At 33.7% G+C, this 19,591-nt stretch overlaps 1 protein-coding gene across 7 annotated transcripts in view; it reads left to right on the forward strand.

Moving 5' to 3' along the window:
* LOC135195788 (ankyrin repeat and BTB/POZ domain-containing protein 3-A-like) overlaps positions 1–19,212 on the forward strand; it is a 463,838-nt gene extending 444,626 nt beyond the window's left edge. For all 7 annotated transcript variants that reach the window (XM_064222263.1, XM_064222261.1, XM_064222262.1 and 4 more), the window contains 16 exons: positions 227–490; positions 1,920–2,158; positions 2,906–3,164; positions 3,302–3,444; positions 3,599–3,786; positions 3,997–4,262; positions 4,462–4,584; positions 5,170–5,435; positions 6,944–7,088; positions 7,513–7,803; positions 7,977–8,171; positions 8,538–8,775; positions 10,908–11,113; positions 11,739–12,032; positions 12,183–12,365; positions 14,383–19,212. In XM_064222263.1, the coding sequence (XP_064078333.1) occupies positions 227–490; positions 1,920–2,158; positions 2,906–3,164; positions 3,302–3,444; positions 3,599–3,786; positions 3,997–4,262; positions 4,462–4,584; positions 5,170–5,435; positions 6,944–7,088; positions 7,513–7,803; positions 7,977–8,171; positions 8,538–8,775; positions 10,908–11,113; positions 11,739–12,032; positions 12,183–12,365; positions 14,383–14,583 (3,501 nt within the window). In that variant the 3' untranslated portion in view covers positions 14,584–19,212. The remainder of the gene's footprint in view (positions 1–226; positions 491–1,919; positions 2,159–2,905; positions 3,165–3,301; positions 3,445–3,598; positions 3,787–3,996; positions 4,263–4,461; positions 4,585–5,169; positions 5,436–6,943; positions 7,089–7,512; positions 7,804–7,976; positions 8,172–8,537; positions 8,776–10,907; positions 11,114–11,738; positions 12,033–12,182; positions 12,366–14,382) is intronic.
* The last annotated feature ends 379 nt before the right edge of the window (positions 19,213–19,591 follow it).

Raw genomic sequence — 19,591 nt, forward strand, 5'->3', positions numbered from 1 at the left:
TGCATGTGTGTGATAGAGAGAGAGTCAGTCTGTCGCAATTTGCCCAGTTTTTTATATATTCGTGTGTCCGTGGGGAGGTGTGTTAGCAGTACCGTCAAAAGCCTTTCACTTATTTCTAGTAAAGTTATAACCCGAAGACGAAAACACAAGAAACCCCAGTAAAAACACGGGGCACCAACTAGGTAACATGAATATCTATAGAGCAGACGTGTCATCATCTTTGCAGCGTCGCCAGGATTCCTACGGAGGCGGGTCATCCTCGGACGAAAACAGGTCCTCGGGACACGCCTCCATGTCCGATGGACACACTTCGTCATCACCTCCCATCGACACACTACCTCGACATGAACACCTGCGGTCGAACTTGAAGGTCGTGCCGGAGGATGAGCGGCTCTCGGCTGCTGTGACCTCAGCCGGTGCTGGATACAAGGGTGCCGGCTCTGGCAGGCGAGGTCAGCCCAGGCCACGTCATAGAGCAACGCCTTCAAAGGTAAGAAGATGAAGGGAGCCATTCTCAGGTTCATCTGTTTGGATTTGAAATACAGGACTCAATTTGGGATTTTGCCCCAGAAGATGAAGAGAGACATGTCTTTCCTTTTCTTTTTATTCAGGGGCAAAGAAACCATTCTCTTGCAGGTTTTGATGTCTTGGTATAGCGGTACATGATTTTTTTGGCTTTCAGTGCCTTTTGAAAGCTAAGGAACTGTTTATTTCTTTCAAGGATTGTGTCGTTTTATACGAATTATTTAAAACAACAACATGAGTCATTTTGTCACCTGCGTGTCAGAATGTGGTTCATCTTTCTTTAATTATCATTCTTTTAAAAATAACATTAATGCTTTCTCAAGCATGGAAATGTCTTGATTTATGAACCCTGCATAGTTTAAATAAAATATAATTTTATTTTAGTTTTTCTTATGTTATATAGCACTACAGGACATGATCTTATTTTCTTGTCATTAGTGGTTTGATGTCAAGTGTTTTTTTTAAACATATTCCCCCTTGGAATATGATGGAATTGATAACCTTCGTCATTACATTATTTAATTAAATGACTGTTATAGTGTCCTGTTAGTCAAAATCTGCATTGGTCTGCAAGGAGAATTGTTTTTTTATTTTCTACTTTGCTTCTGTAATGTTTAACTTACCCTTTTATCACTTGTAATTCACGCCTTTAGTTTCAACTCCTTTAAAAGAAAAAAAAACGAACTTGAAATAAGCCAGCTGGTAATTGTTTCTTTAGTGATTTTTATTTTACCTTGTTTTATTGCGTGTCGTTTTTTCCAAAATCAGACTGATAAGCAAAACCCAGCTGATATAAGAAAAGAAGGAATAATGATTAGGATGCTCATCCGGAAATGGTCTGTAACCCTATTAGGTAACAGTGCAGTTCCATTTTCATTTTTAGGATCAAGGAATTGGAAGAAACAAAAGAGAGCCCTCCCCTCCCTTCCCTTCCTTCCCTTCCCTTCCCCCCTTCCCTTCCCTTCCCTTCCCAACTCTCATTCAAAGAAACTTAAATGAAAAGCAGTACAAATTGACTTGGTGTGATCGTAGCTATTTTGAATATCAAAATATGTGAAACAGGAGAAAATCACTGTATATTTGAAATAACGAAAATCTTTCCTTAAAAAGCTAAATTAACGGATAATATATGTAAGTTATGCGACCTACTTTTCATTTGTAAATGTCTAGACATAAAAATACATGTGTTATTTCAGCAATGTTTGACAGGTTTCTCACATTACTAATGTATATTTACATTTCTGGCACGTAATGAATTTCCATTTTTCCATTGTTTTATTATTTTTAGGAATACGTACATTGATTTCTAAATAATCTCATTATTTCACCCACTTTCCGTAATTGTTTTCCTTGGATTTAGCATTTGACACATTTGGTTCATTGTTCACTTCAAGGATGACCTCTGCCTCACACTTGAAAGCGCTAGTGGCCTGGAGGACATCAAGCAAGCTATCGAACAGCTTACAATGCGTTCTCAGGGTTCAAGGACCAGCTATTCTACCTCCACTTATTCTTCTATGTCTGGCTCTGAAGGTGAACCTGTAAGAAGGCTGATGAGACATTCGTCGCTTGAAACAATCAACACCAATGTCACTTCAGCTGATGAATTTGTCTGGGTTGATAATCATAACAGGTGAGCTGTTTTCCTCTCTCTAGAAATTGTAGGAAGGATGCAGAGAAAAACTAGTGGTCTACTCTTAATTGTTTCATTTAATTAATTTATAATTTTTCATAAATTAATAGAATGTTAACACTTTCACCATAACGTGCTGAATTCATTTACGTACTGCCTTCACCGGTCACTTTTATATGGCAGTAGTATCAGAATTTATGGAAGTTCAGTTCATTGTAGAGTAGCTTATTTTTTCTTGGATGTATATAATTAACAAAGGAAATTAAAAAAAAAAATAACTCGTGCCATCCTGTAATCTAGTGAAGTAGTACGTGTGGGAAGTGACTTCTGTATTTGTATTTTATTGTTTTAGGTATTCCCTTTGTTTTGAACTCTCTCCCAATCTTATTGAAAATGAAGACCATTGATATTAATTATAATTTTCGTCAAAGAAAATTTCCCCATGAGCTTGTCAGTCCCATTAACCAGGAAGGCATTTCTTTTAGTATATTATTAAAGCTTCAACTTCCTAAGTTCCTTCAAAACAACTTTTCACACTTCGTGTTATGAAAATGGGAATTTCTGATGATGGTAAGATCCATTACACCAATAACATATTTATTTTTACTGTTTACAGTACGTATATCATTATATGTACTTCAAAGCCTTAACATTGTTTTACATGTAACATTGTAAAAATGTACTTGTTATTTTATTATTATTTGCAAATTTTAGGAAATCACCAACCATTTCTTTTTCCAAAATCAGACTAGTTGAGTTGCAGCAGCTTCCATGGAGTAACCATGATGTGTTACGGGTAGTTCAGCAGGGCCGTGTCAGGGAGCAGCTGGACAGGGTGTCCATGGAAGCAGTGCCAAGACTTTCCTACCTCCTTCAAAGAGCACTTGTAAGAGTTGCAAGAGAGGCCCAAAGGCTTACCAGGCCTTTGGCTATGTGCAGTAAACAGGAGGTATCATCTGCTCTTAAAATTGTGTTATCGCCAGCCCTTGCTGATTCTTGCATTAAGGTAAGTTGATGTTGTTTGTGTATATCATGATTATTTTAGTACTTATTATTTTTCTACATAATGAGGTGTTTTGAAATGAAGTTTTCTTGGTAACAGAATTTATAAACATTTTACTCATTTGTTCAATTGTGTTATAGGCATGTTTAAGGGCAGCTGCCATGTACACTGTGTGTGGCGATCAGTTGAGACAGTCCAAAAGTGCAAGAGCCGGCCTTAATCTCTCTGTAGGACGCTTCATGAGATGGATGTGTGATGTGCGGATTGGAAAATTCATCCATGAGTAAGTTCATATTTTATACATTACATTAAATATTTGCTTTCTGTTTGGAAACTATTTGGATGTTTGTCTGAGACTTATTTTGACAGTTTCAGGTTGTATAATTCTGTATTGAACTTAGGCATTGCTGACTTAAGGTTGAATGTGACCTTTACAGGTATGCTGCAGTTTACCTTACAGCAGGAATGGAAAATTTGTTAGAGGAAATGGTTTTACAATGCCTTCCTGCTGAGGAAGACCACATGCTTACTGCAAGTGTATTAGAGCATGCTATTGCAAACAATGGTGACCTTTGGGGGTTACTGCAACCGTATGCTCACCTTAATGCTGGAAGGACTGCCACAGGTATATTGAAAAAATTCTTTTGTTATCATATGCATCATTTTGATGAGATTAAAAAATTTGTAAGACATTATTCAAATAGTACTGGAATTTTGATTGGATTTCATTGCATTACATACTTTCTCAATGCTACTTAGATTTCAACTAGTAGATTTTATGTCCACTTTAACATACATACTTCTTCATTCAGAAATGTTTTCATAATTGTTACAGGAGCATTGTGTTTGCCAAGATGGGCAAGCACCAATAGCATCGAGGCATCCTCTGGTAGTGGAGGTTCATCGACAGGGGCTAATAGAGGTAGTGGTGGAAGCGCAGGTTCAGGAAGTGGTGCTGGTGCGGGAGCTACATCATCAACGCCAGTCGCACAAGGAGGAAATGATGGAGTTGGAAACTGTAACAGTAGTAGTGGTCCTCAACCTTCAAGATGCTCATCAAGTGTTACATTAACTCCTGAAGAGCACACAAGAAGTAGCAAGGTAAAGAACGTTTGTCAGAATGTTCAAGTCAAAACAAAACAAAAATTTTATATAGAATTAAATTTTTAAAAAAACATATAATGTTGTAGTAACAGTGACTTCCTGTTTGGTTTATTTAGTTTAAGCTGTTTGTTGTATGTATTGCAAATTATAGAGGAGAATTTTTGTTTTTAGCAGTAAAAAACATTGTACTTTGCAGACACTTGAGCAGTCCCTTTTAACAACATGTGTTGGATCCTTAGCTGAACTGAGTGAATTGTTAAGTGTTGTTGCTCTTCATCATCACAGAGCTACCAGCACAGCTTCTCCTTCTCGTGCACAGGTAATTAAGGCTTTGTGCTATTGTGGGGAAACATGTTGATGAGATTTATATTGTTGCCAGTATTTTTGCAAATTATTTACGTACATTTGTTTTCTAAAGGAAGTGTTTTATGATACCAAAGTTGTTTTCAAGAAATTTAATGAAATTTTCCTTAATTATATACCAGAGAGTTTTAAGGATTAAGAGTTACGTATTTCATCAAAATCTGATGAAAATTTTTTTCATTAAGAACATATTACTGATTTGTTACAGAATACATTTGACCCTTTCAGTCACGTATCCTTTACAAGTTCTGTGTCCCATAGCTAGAATTGTGATAAGCAATATTTTACTGTGTATGCTATCAATAAAGTTATTTTCCATACCATGATACTCACTCTCAGGGCATTTTTAAAGTTTAATACTTGTACTTTATTAAGTGATTATGTTAAAAAAATACATATGTAAACCAAAGGTCAACATAATTATTTGAAAATCACCAAAAAGATTTGTCAGTGTGTCCTAAGTGACCCTTGTTGGATATTGGATGATGCCCTAGTGTGGCATTGGAGATCCAAAGGATTAATCATTCTTTTATACTTTCAGGTAACATGGGGTCCTTCTGCTCTACATGCATTGTTTTACTTTATGCGCTGCAGTCAACTTGAGCATGCTGAGCATGCTTCTCGAGCACCAATCCAAGAGTTAGTGTATGAGAGGCCTTATATTGTTTTACCACCCATTCTGGAATGGGTCAGAGTGGCTACTGCACACACCGAACATCGACATTCTACTGTTGTTGACAAAGATGATGTTATGCAGGCTGCTAGACTTTTACTTCCAGGTGTAGATTGTCCTGTCCGAATGATTGGGTAAGTTGTAGTGTTTATTTTCTGTTTGAAAATTTGTGATGGATTTTTTTTTATACAGTAAACCCCCAAGATTTGCAGGGAATGTGTCCCACACACCCTGCAAATAGCTAAAATCTGCTAATAACTAAAACCCCTCTAAAAATGCTTAGAACTGTCTATTTTGATAGATAAAACACAAAAATCTAAAAATGCTTATACATACCCAAGTATTTTAATAGTTTTATCACAAAAGGTACATTTAGTCATGAAAATTATATGAAAATACAGTAAACAGTGGATATATCTCCATGAAAAATACTGTGGAAAGACAAATTTTCCATGAATAATGTGTATACATGTTCCAGAGAGAAATCGCAAATCAGTAAGTCCACAAATTACGAGCCTGTGAATTCAGGGGTTAACTGTATACATTTAAATTCAGACCAAAATAATGTCAGGAAAAGATGGCTACATTTTGTATATAGTTCTTGAAAAAGATGTGTTATTTTGTTTTCAAGGTAATGCATACTGTATAATGTAAATCATAATTCAGTTTCCTCTTGCAATTTGCATTGTCAGTACTCTGATCTATTACATCCAACATTAAATGGCTGTACACTAAATACAAATTTATCTTACCAATGGCTATTTTTTTACTGTGGATTCAACAAGCTTGTAAGAGTTGAAGATACAGTATTAATATGATTATGTATGGTATTAATATGATTACGTTGGAACATATACAAAATTTAAGGGGAAAAAATTCAGCTGTAGGATGCTGAAAAGAATATGTATTAGTCCTCCAGTGCTGTTTGCAAGGCACACCGATGGCAGTGCCTGTTGCCTGACGCAAGTAGAGAGGCATCAGTTTTTTTAATGTATATGCCATAGTCCCACTACAGCTATATCTTCATAGTTACCTCACTGAGTAGCTTTAATATTTTATTGACTCTTTTTGAATTAGGGTATACATTTGACATTCATAAAATCCTTGTTTGTAAATTTAGCATTATGCAAATTGCTGAAGAAATTATTTCCTCATGGTCAATGAATATTAATTAGATAACTTTAGTGATATAGAGTATTATGATTTAGAAAGGAGGAATTTGAGATTTCTAAAATTTTTCTTAATTCTCATTAGCACTGTGTCACCATGATGCATAATGTTTTATTTGTTGCATCACTTATTTTCAACTGTAGCATATCAAATTGTGCTGTTGAAGTTTATAACTGTATTGAAATAAGTATAATATATAGAGTTGTAAGGGCAGTGTTGTATGTATTGAAGTAATCTGCTGAAAAATTATTAATTTCTGGATAAAAGAAAGACTGAATAGTACAGCTAAACAGTAAAGTGTATAAGAAACCAAGTGCATTGCTCACTTGACTATTTTTCAAAGAAAAGTTCTTGATCCACAATCTTTTATGCTTCATTAGTCCTGGAACCATTACGCAACCAATAAGCTTACTTGAACTTTAAACTGTAACAGTGAATTGAATATATGATAATAACTTTCTTGGAAATTCAGGTATGAGGAACTAATGTGTCCCCGTCGTCAACTGGATGAGTTGGAATGCGCCAAAAAGTTTAAAGTTGACCTCGCTTTCAAGATGTTATCCTGTGGGAGGACAGACCTTGTTCCACATGCATTACAGCTGTTGCCAGCAACCAAAGTAAGGATCTGGATTGTTTTACCACTGTTAATTGGTTTTGCCAGTTATAATTGCATTTATATTGGAACTATAGGAAATTAGAAATTACATATAAGAAAAAGTTTCGTAAAACATCTACTGCAGTTTTTTTTAGTTTCTCCGAGTGTATATTTGTTCAGCATTATGTATATTCTTTTAACATTGCCACATAAATGCAGTAATCCAGTATCAATAGAAAAATATTCAGGTATTACACCTCTCTTTTCACTAACCATGTAGCATAATGGTCTTGGAGTGATATCCCCCGTAAGGCATATGATTAACTAGTTGTTTGACTTCCAGTGAATTAGGAGTTAGCCTCTTGATATGTTTTTGAATAATGATTTTTATACAGACAATATTTTTTATCTAAGGGAATTAGAGTAAATTGTAGCTTGATTTACAGGTAAATACAGTTAATGAGTATGGATTAACACCCCTGATGTTGGCATGTATTCGTGGTGATGAACCAATGGTAAACATGCTCCTGGATGCTGGAGCTGATGTTGATGCAGAAACACCTCCAACTGGCCCAGCATACCTAATGGCTAACCCAGAAACCCAGCATTGGACTGCTCTTACATATGCAGCTATTCATGGACATCTTAATATTGCAAAAACTTTGTTGGAGAAGAATGGTAATGTAGAAGGTGGAGCACGGCTAGCAGAAGAGAAATGCACAGAAACACCATTACAGGTTAGTGTGAAAGAGAACCACTTGATGGATTGTAGTCTGATATTATTAACTAGCTGCAAACAAACATTCATTAATTGTCAGTTGTATAAAGATATATGTAACATATGGTATTCACCTAGATGCTAATTTTGTTACTAAGTTAAAATAAAATTTCTGTTTTCTGTTTATTCCAGGTTGCAGCAGCAGCAGGTCACACAGATATGATAGCCTTGTTATTGACTTACGTAGCCAATCCTTACCTGTCAACACTGATGAAAGACTCTCTCTGCTATTCTGGGGCTGCTCAAAGAGGCTGCTATGCTGCTATTGCTGTTGCTGCAGCACATGGCCAAAGACCAATACTCCACAAACTATTGTCCCAGCCGCAGGTATGAATAAGTAAATGGTGTTCTTAATTTGGTTATGCAAAAAGCATGGGAAGAAGTTTGATTGTAAAATGTTCAAAGAATTTGAGCTTTTGTTAAAGTCTGAGGATGAAATATCAAATAGCAGCGAATATGCTACTGTACTATGAATATATAATCATCATAAAGCAAAAAATGCACAAATTTATACAGTCTAGTTAGACAAAACTAACAGTACTAGTTTGTTTCCACAAAGCCATTGACAATTGTTGTTTGGGAGTTGTTTCACTTGTTGTTGCATGGAAGCTATTGTGGTATGATAAACAGAAAAACATGACAAATTGATTGCTCTTATTTAGTATACACTTTCATGATATGCTTCTTTTACAGCATGCATCAGCTCGAGAAGTGTTGTCTTTGGAAGAAATTTTAGCAGAGGGGGCAAATGGCAACACTTCTGATAGAGATCGTAGACCAGGACGACAGATGTGTGTTGTTGATGATCCATTAGGACGAGGGAGTTTAGCATCTAGTACCTCAGAGTCATCACAAGTGGTCAAGTTGACAAAGCAACAGATTAAAACACTCCAGGAGGCAATGTACCATTCAGCAGAATCTGGACATCTAGGTTGGTTGTTCATCTATCATTATTTTTGTTTAAAGACATTCGTACCCATCAGTTGCAGGGTTCCTTCATTTAATAATAATCTAAATTCACTGTATACATATATCACCTGCAATAAGCTGAATTTTCTTTTTCTAGATTATTGACTGTTTCCAGCATGTTTGTGGTTAAATGATCTTAACAACTAACTGCATGAACAGTTTGTCTTACTGCTAAACTTAGATCTATTATTATCCCATTACTGTACTGTTTTTAGTCACTTCAGTTGTTGTTTGTTGGGTAGCTGCTTTCAAAAGTGTTTAAATTGTGTAATGCCACTTCCTATATTGAAAGTTACTTTGCCTACCCGTTATACTACTTGCTTTAGTGGTTATGTGCATACAATGATTGTATTTTAGTGTATGTAATCATCATGTTCCTGTAGGAAGCAAGGGAGTAAAAATAGAAATGCAAGATATGATGGATGTTACAGTGGGACATTGGGTTCAAATAGTATCGGTTACATTTTTCCACGCTATGGGACATACATTGTTCAAAGTGTTCTTATCTTGTGAGTCATTTGAAGCATACAATTATATCCAAACTTTCATGCCACCAGTATTCACCTCCTTGAATGCAAAAAAAATTTCATATATCAGTACGTTAACTTCTATTGTCATTTACGGGAGGTGTTCCATAAGAAATACAACATAATTTTTTTTCTCAGCCAATTTTTGTTTAAAAAATGGTGCATTTTTCATGCAATATCTTTAACCATTCCTGCATTGTCATGTGTTTTCATTAATTTCCAAGAGATGGCTACAGCATAATCAGCTATCAAAAGGACATCTGTAACTGATGTGTACATTCCAAACAAGGAGCAGTGATAGAATTCCTTTAGGCAGAAAAAGACACTTAGAAATATTCACAGGGGCTTGTAAAATGTCTACAGATACCTGGCAGTGGATAAAAAGCACTGGGTGAAATGTCTATCATCATCAGGACATGAAAATCTGTCTGATTTCCTGCACCCTGCTGTGAAGTGTGCAATAGTGGAACTCATGGACACTGTTATTTGAGGTGATCGGGGAATCACAATTAAATAACGCTGTTCAACTTGAAGTCTTAGTCACTAGTGATTGTCCACAACTTGGGTATTCAGGTTTATGCCCTCTTGCTTGATCCGCACATTCCACCATTACAGGCGTCACAGCAGTGTGCAGCCAGCCATGGCATGGGAGATCATACAGAATTCCTTGTCCTTCTCCTTCTGAAGGTAGACACTTTCCCCAATGATTCACAGTAGTACTTTTATCCATTGCCAGGTCTTTTTAGACATTCTGCAAGTGCCTGTGAATATTTGTGACTGTCTCTTTTTCTCCCAAAAGGGATTCTGTCACTGCTCTTTGTTTGGAACATACCACAGTCACATACCGTACCTACTTTTGATAGCTGATTATACTGCAGCCATATATGGAAATTAATGAAAATACTTTATATAATCAGAGAATGAATAAGGATGTCCCATACAAAATGAATAAAAATTGACTGAGAAAATAAATTATGTTGCATTACTTATTGAACACCCCTCTTATTTTATGAACAAGACTGCTAGTGGCAAAAGATCACTGGTTGAAGAATAAAGAAAATATGTTGCATATATGGATATACAACGATGCATAAAAAGGTGTGGGACTTATGATACATGCCAAATAATGAAGAAGTCCTGTTTACTTTGGAGGATTTGATGTATGAACTAGGGCTGCAAAGTTCACAACTTATCAGCAGCCATTTTAACATTGTGTTTTCACAATTTAACATAGTATTCAGATATCTTAATTTGTTAAATTTTAGCTTGCTACTCATCCTTCATGCTATAGGTTTGCTCTGCTGATAAAATTGAGAGTAATAAACCGCTAAAGATAAGCTATAGGTGTCAATATGGATATTATGTGCCTTATTTTAAATGACTTGATGCTGTCTAACATGTTATTGGTATAAGATTCCGTATTTTCTGTTACTTGTTCATAACCTATTTATTACTCATTAAGGATTTAGACAAATTTTGTCAACAAATAATTTGAAAATATTGTGAAAATATTATTTATTCTGAAACCCTGTTGCTCAGTACTGATTTGTAATCATTTTGTTCTCAGAAATGACTTTGGACTTGAGGAATATGGGGGTGCCTTGGACTTTACATTGTTGGATGCATACCCTTGCAACAGCACATGAGCACCGGTTAGAATCTATCATTGACCAGCTTCTTCAGGACTTTCTCCAAGTTTGGCCGGATGATTATTCTGCTCAATTTGTTGATGAATGTTTGCCACTACTCTTCAATATATTTAGATATAGCAAGGCAAGTTTGCAAATAATTATGAGAAATAGACATGGTGTATTGTTCCAGCTGAACCATGGATTTTAGCATAGTATGCAAACATGGAATAAGTAGAAATACTGACTGATGATCCCTGCAAATGGAAGTGCATATATTAGTTCACTCAGCTGTTTATCCTTCAATATTGGACATTATTATCATCATATGAAGCGATCAAATAGGAAACTGAAAACTTAGATTTTATTTCAGTTAGAAATAATTAATTGACCTTTTTTGTTATGCACTGCAATTGTTTTTTATAAAATTACTTATTTGCAAATGACTACATGTTTAAAGATAGATAAGGTACCAGTAATATCTCTTCATTAATCATTTCATAGTTTTATATAAAAATAAAAAGAACTATTTACTATTCATTTGAAGTACGCTGATGTTATAGATTAGGAAGCTTTAGTCATTTAATAACTCAAGTAATCAAGAGAATTGAAAATCCCAGTTTTTGACAAAATTAGGTAGAATACATTATTGCATCAGAGGAACCAATATTTGTAGCTGCAATTTATTTATTTTTATCTGGTATAATTAATATGTTATGGAAATTATTATGAGCAGCTAGTACTAATTTTTATCCCCCCACCCCTCACAGAATGAAGGCACTTCATTGCTCCTGGCTGACATTTTCTCTTCTTGTTATGGTAAAGAACCCATAAAAGAAATTCGTGATACAACCATATCTGGAGGAGCACGGATAGATCCAAAGTTTGTTAATAACCCAGAATTATCAGATGTGCAATTCCGGGTTGAGGGTCGTGTCTTCTATGCCCATAAAATCATCTTGGTGAATGCTTCGTCTAGGTTTAAACAGATGCTCAGCTCCAAGTTTTGTGAAGGAAATCCTCCAATCGTGCAAATTCATGATATCAGATATGATATATTTGAGGTGGGTTTAAAAGTTTCCTTTTTAAATAAAGCTACAAACTAGGATTACATTTTAATATATAAATGTGAAATATGAAATTAAGAGTGTGAGGGAGATTTTGTAGTAAGTGAAGATGATCAGCATCACTTCAGAGGTTGTTTTTATTTACAGCTTGTTATGCAGTCTCTGTACAAAGGAGGCTGTGAAAACTTAGAAGTTGAAGCTGGTGATGTTCTTGAGCTTATGGCTGCTGCAAATTTCTTCCAGCTTGATTCTCTTTTACGCTATTGCGAGTCAAGATGCTCTAAATTAGTACTTCTGGATAATGTTGTTTCCATGTACATACATGCCAAGGTATGTTTATTTTTTTTTCTACTAATAAGAGTGTTAACACGTAGCAGAAATGCACAAGTTCTATAAAAAAAACATAAAATAAAATTTTGCTAATAACTACAATACCAAAGAGAAACCTGTACAAGAGTAGTCTGTTATCTAAAAAATAATATGACATGAGATAAAAATTATTACAACAGTGCCAATGATTGAGTAAATGCCAAAGAACTAGTACAATTATGTGAAAAGGGCTAAATTTCAAAACTATGGAAGGAGAAAAAAATTTACTGCTACTTTGAATTCAAGAAAAGTAAAAGGGCCATAATAAAAATCTGCTTAATTTCCTTTACCATGTGACTAATATAAAATGTGTCGCTCTTTATAAATAATTTTTTTTATAGATCTCTGCTGCTATCATCATTCAAGTTTTATGTAAACCATCTATTACAATATCACAATATGTGATAACTCATCTGTTTTTTTTATGTTATAATTTGAACATGGCTATGCTATTCATACAATGAATAAATGACATCACATAGTACAGTCATCTTGCTCAGCTTTCTTAAACTTAAAATTTTTCATAATCAAGATTTCAAAATCCTACTACTACTATAAATAAAATTAATTTCTAAACATTCAAACTAGTATGTCTAAAGATCTGAAATAATTTGTTCCCAAAATAAGTTTTTTTTCACACATCAGTACTGAAAAATTATTTCTGCTAGAAGTTCAGCCCAAACTTATTTTATTAGTCGTAGAAAACTAGGTATATTGAGTATAAATTTTTATTGAAATTAATTCTGAAAATGAGTAGTAGATAGTGCTAGTTTGAATTAACATAAGTTATGTTGAAATATATACAGGGTTGTAAAGTTGTAGAAGTCTTACTGTGGGCTTGTTTTGATGTTACTCTAGCAGAGGATCACAGATGACTGAGCTTCTGCTTTGATGTCATTTGGTATTGGGGAAAAAGTTCCTTTAGTCAATTTTGATGATAATTTTCATTGAAAAATTATTGAAATTAATTGCCACAATAGCAAAAAATACATCATTCTTACCAAATACTCATGCATTATAGTTTGTGGTGGTGGTGGGAAATCTCCCATAACTATAATAAATTTATATTTATTAGGTTGTTAATTGCAATGAAAAATTATTAAAAATTATATAGATATAATATATAATATATATATATATTATATATATATATATATATATATATATTATTTTTATTGCAATTAACAACCTAAATAGACAAATATATATTTCCTTATAGTTATACATATATATATATATTATATATATTATATAATATGTGTATATATATATACATACATATATATATATATATATATTTATATATATATATATATATATATATATATATATATATATATATATATATGTGTGTGTGTGTGTGTGTGTGTACTATATTTGAATTACTCCATTTTTCAACCAGATGGCCCCCCTTAGCATATAATTTGCATAGTAGATGTCATAAGCTACAGCTGTTTCAAGATGTAGGTGGCCATGCGTGACAAAATCAAATATCACACCTCTTCTTGCTAAGCTGTAATCCTAAGAGTACTGTGGATAGTAGACATACCTGCATATCCATACATAACATCATCAACTCAATCCATAAAGGGTGCAAATGGAAAGGTGAAGGGTACCAAATATTAGAGCTAACATTAAGCACTTTAGCATCTTAGGGTAATTGAAGTAGCTGTGACATTGTGATGTAGTAGAGAAGAGGGACTTTTATGACGAATTATTCACCACAGAAACACAGAAAGACTCTGAACTTCATTCACTTAGTGATTATTATTCTTGTCTAACAAAACTTATTATGAGTAATATAGCAGAAATAAAATAAGAGGTTTATAAAATATATGAATACTTTTTCTGAATTGATAGTACGTACTATATTCAAAACCCTACATCAGTATTTCTTTTACACTAATTTAATTAAGAATCTGTTTAGAAGATACTTGTCATGTTTACCCGAATAGTAATCAACTAATCATACTTACAGGTCTACAATGCTGTGCAGTTGCTTGAATACTGTCAGGGTTTCCTGCTGCAAAACATGGTGGCACTTCTTACATATGATGACTCTGTCCGGCGTCTCATTTTTGGAAAGAAGCTGCATAACCATGATGTTCTTGCTGGCCTTCTGTTAACATTACAAGCTCGTATCAAAGCTCGTTCTTCTCCTCGTGCAGGAAAAAAATAACGTGGACAAAATATAGTGATGTGCCTATAAAATATATGTGAATATATTTATTTTATGAAGATATCTGTAAAATTCAGCTGTATATACACATGAATATGGTGATCCTTTACTTGTACTGTGCAGTTTTGTATATAATTATCTTTCCTGGATCACAGCACAGTATGTAGTTTATTTCACGAGGACAAGTCTGAATATCTCGGAAACTATATGCAAGAGATTACATGAATAAATAAGAAAGACATTTTATTGTTTGTGTACAATATTGAAATTTTGTAAATATTTACTGATATATCAAAATGCAATATGAAGTCTCTTTCCTTTAAACAGGATTCACTGAAATGGCCCTTTTGTACAGAATAGTATATTGTTGGCTGATGTGTAGTTTTTAATGAGTTATTCATTGTTCTAGAGACAGAGTCTCACATTGTATAGACAAGGTTGTGGGTTTATTACTTATTCAATATTGTGTTCTCTGAACAAGTTTACTCAAAAGCTATTGAACACGCCAAAAGTAACCTCAGGTTGCCAGTCAGGAGATAATAGTATATGACCATTTTTTAATCATGCCATTTCTCAGAAGTCTTTGCTGATTGAACATATAGCACAGCTTCAAGAACATGTGTAGAAGAGCACCTTGTGTTTCACCCCCAGTGCCTTAATATGTGCCTTTTTAAATGCTGGACTATCTCAATTGAATCGTGACAAACCCTGTGAGTAGCTGCAATTGTGAAGGCATGTTCTTTTTAATAGTAATCATGTGCCTGTGGTTTAGTACATGTTTCACAGAGTCCTTCAGTAACTGAGAGTGATGCCTACTGAATTTTCTGTAGCCAGGTCAGCAGTGCCTTGGGATTGTGCCAAAATGAGTGCCAATTTGTGACCAATAGACTTGTCTATTCAAGATAGCTATCCTGAATAGCTTAGAAAACCTGTTGACATATCAGTGATACGTATATGGCTCTGAATCTACAACTTATTGGGAAGTCTGAATGCTCAACAATGTCATTCTAGTTACATATAAAATGATTTTATAAGAATATTAGTTTTAAGAGATATGGCAATTTCTGGTGCTGCTGCTTTATATAAAAGCCAAATTCTAGAATGAGCTTCTAGTTTTCAGCATAATTCAGCCAAGTCTAGCAACATGGCTTAGAAAATAAGAACTTAGGCTTCCATTCAAAGGAGCCAACTCAAGCTAAAATTTGGCTGAAAGTGTTTTTACCTTTTTTCACTGTGCTTCAGTTGGTTGTAAAGTAGGTTTTCTAAACTGTATGCCTGTGGTATACCACTGCTAAATAGAGTATACCTCACATATTAGTGATTCGCCAAGAGCGCTCGACAATCAGGAATAATGTCTGTAGTATTTGTTACTGTTATATTTTGTACATTTATTGAATAATTTTAGTGTAGCATTTTTAGAATATGTATGTTCTTTTTGTCATGAATGTATGATAATTCTCTCCTCTTTTGTCTTCAGATTTTATTCTCTCTCAGCAGCCTCAGCTCAAAATAGAATTTAATATATGTGCCCTTGTTCTACAGACATTCAGTTACTTGACATTACATCAGTTAATCAAATTCTTTCACGAAATAACTGGTACACTACTTACCCACAATCCAGTCTTAAGTTTCATGAAATAGGTGTGGGCAGAAGTACATGGAAAAATTTTAAATTAACTGTTGGAAGTACTGATTTTCAGGTTTATATTTTTTTCTCACATTAAAAGTTTGTTTCAACAAATCTATTTACTGTATACAGACACTATAAATATATTTTAAACAAAATGAATGTCTTCCAAAAACAAATTTCAGAATTCAATATTAGTTTATACTTGCTACATTAGAACTTTAGCCTTAAATTCTGAATGCACATAAAAAATATCTAATTTGGAAATTATAGAAGCAACAATTAGTATTACACTTCTGCTGCTAGTTGCATCCCCAAATCACATATTGTCCTCACAAAACCCAGTTCATTGCCCTTAAGCATTATTTGAAGTGCAATGACCGAAAGGTAGTGCTGAAAATCACTTTAAAATTTTAAAAATTATTTTGGTTTACTAAGAAATCTTTTAACTACAAGGAAAATTAGCCATATTAATGCATTATTTTTAATACAGTAACCAATTCCTGTATTTAAGCATTTCACTACTAAAGAAAATTGTAAAATTAAAATTTATTCTTTCTCTCTAGTTTTTTTTTTTTATCGAATCATGGTCAAATGATAGTGTTGAGTGAGTTAAGTTTCTTTTTAAATCAGAGTAATTTTCATGTTATCCATCATGTCATATAGACAATCATACACCATTCCTTTGTCATTACATGAAAACCCCCTCACCAACCCTTACTGTTGTACAATACCACTACCTCAGGTCTACTTGTGTTGTCCTGTGTTTGTTTATTGTTATTATTATTATAATTATTTTCTGTAAATAGTTTTCACTGCCAGCAAGAATTCTACAAGTGCCAAGCATTTCTTTGCTTTTTTTGATGCATTGGATTTGTCAAGTGCTCAAGCATTCTGATGCTCCTGAGCTGCCAGTAATTGCTTCCAACATAAAGTATACACCATTTATTTAGTTTCCAACAGTTATAGTATAACTGTTTATAGATTTATTCAGTTTTTTAATTTTTATACATTACGCCATTTAAATTTTTATATTTATATTTATTTTTATATGTAAAGTTGTGGCAAATACTGGCAGATATATTGTAGCATACTCAATCTTTTCCTGATATATAAGGCAGTTTGTAAATACTTTTATTATAACCTTCAATCCAATACTGTATTATTGTCACTTGAAATATTAAGCATTTAGTATTAGTCTTGATTTTAGGTATCTCCTGAAGGCTAAATACATCTCCATCTTAATTTTTCTCCTTTTCATATAGCTTCAAAAATGTTTCAAGTAGTATAAGCATTTAGCATTTTTTGTGTAAGCCATACATTATACAAGTTGTGTATTATTTTCACTGAATCATAACATTCGTAAATGCATCATACCCATATAAACTTCAACATTCTATGCTCTTATATAATAATGGATGCAGGGCAACTGCTTTCATCCATTTTTTCCTTCAGTCAGCAATGTGTAGGCATAAAAGTTTGTATTCCTACACCATATACCTATAGGGCATCAGGTAGTCTCAACTTTTGATTTGGTTAAATTATAAAAATTAGGCTTACTGTTACTTTATGTGAAAGGCACCTAATACTTTATTGGAATGTAGTAATTCGGCTAAAATCTACCATATTTCTGTAATACCATTTATGTAACTAATGAATTCTCCCATGGATAAGTATATTTCTTAGACTATCCATAAATTTCAGATTAATCATATAGTACTTCTCTTGTTATTGTCATTTACATTAAAACTCATTTCTTCATACTTGTCACATAAAAGCATTCAACAAACATTTTATAATGCTAACTTGTACTTTATCAAGTACAGGACTTTACTCATTATAGTGTCAGAAGCAGATTAATTATGGGGAAATTACGTACATTTCTTTCTTATTAATTTCCTTTCAGCAATTATACTCTTCTATTTATATAGTTTAAAGTATTTTTCCTTAAACACCGAAAGTACTCGTGCCTTTAGACATAAGGTTGATGATGCACTTGTGCCTTTAACCAAGTTATTTTAATCCTTCAAAAGTTCTGTACACTAGCCTAAGTTCCTATAAATCCTGCTGCATTCTTCACTCAGGTTACTTGATATTTTTTAACTTTATAAAATTTGTAATGTAAACTTCTAAATACTGTACAAGATTTCATTCATAATAATAATTAGAATACAGTTATAAGTTTCACAAACATAAATTCTACACTGATAAAGAAATAGGGCCAAGAAGTCAGATAGTATTTCCTTAACTTACACACTTGCAGTAGGTGATAATCAATGCAATATTATAGCAGGCTGTGTTTCACATCAAATGCATTTCTTACCTCCTAAGTTGGTAAGAGATGCATGAAGTCTGGATTTTATTATTTCTTTTACCATTAAGAAGGAATGAGGCAAGGACAGCCTATAGCATTACCAAAATTCGAATGTCTAAAATGCATTTCCACTTAAAATTAATTTATTTATATTTCTTCCAAAGTTTATGCAGTTAGTATTGTTCTTTTACAAAAATAGATGAGAAATAAAGGTGTAATACTTTTTCTTCTTACAATAGCCAAATAGTTTATTATATGTCTTGCAATTTTCAACAGTACCATGATATTTATTAGTACAGTATACCTACAAAAGGATCTTTTCTTAGTGTTAAACATTTCTAATGCAGCAACCATAAATTTACCATGTGAACTTTGTACCCTCCCACCCACCCATTTTACAGCACAGCATATAATTACTGACAGAGTAAGGATGTATGTTAATGTCACCAACACCTGACATCTTCAAAAGTGGGGCTTTATAACAAAATTACCAATTTCCAGATAAACCAAACTTGAACATGACATTTTTGCTTTTATAAGCAACTCTAAGCATCATAGAGTAATGCTGAATACTTATCTCCTCCTACAATGATGGCCCATTCTGAGATGTTAGTTGGTGAAAGATGAAAGAATAAGATTTAAGTTAGTGCTGTGTATACGTACAGTCCAATAAAAATAACCACAGTTATTTATTTCTTCCATAACCTCCATTTTAAATGCTTGTATAAATGAGGAATACACAGTTGTTAAAAATTTGAATGTACCAATAAACAAAAATCATGGTAACTAATATTTTGGTTGTAGTTAGGTGGTTACCAAGATTTTTTAAAATAAAATAATAGGCACAATGACAAACATCCTTGAAATGCAATCTCATAGGTTAGCATCCCATCCCCTTCGGGATGCATCTGAGAATACTGTACCCACTTCTCGGGTGGGGGCGGCTGAGTGACACTGCCCACAAAGTGGTTCATGGGGCCTCTATACCACCAGTCCTCCAAAATACCCTGTCAGTCACTGTAATGGGTACAACAGGGGTTGTTATTCTTTCCACCAGTTTGTTTTCA

This window comes from Macrobrachium nipponense, chromosome 16 (genome assembly GCF_015104395.2).
Source record: "Macrobrachium nipponense isolate FS-2020 chromosome 16, ASM1510439v2, whole genome shotgun sequence".
Lineage (NCBI taxonomy): Eukaryota > Metazoa > Arthropoda > Malacostraca > Decapoda > Palaemonidae > Macrobrachium > Macrobrachium nipponense.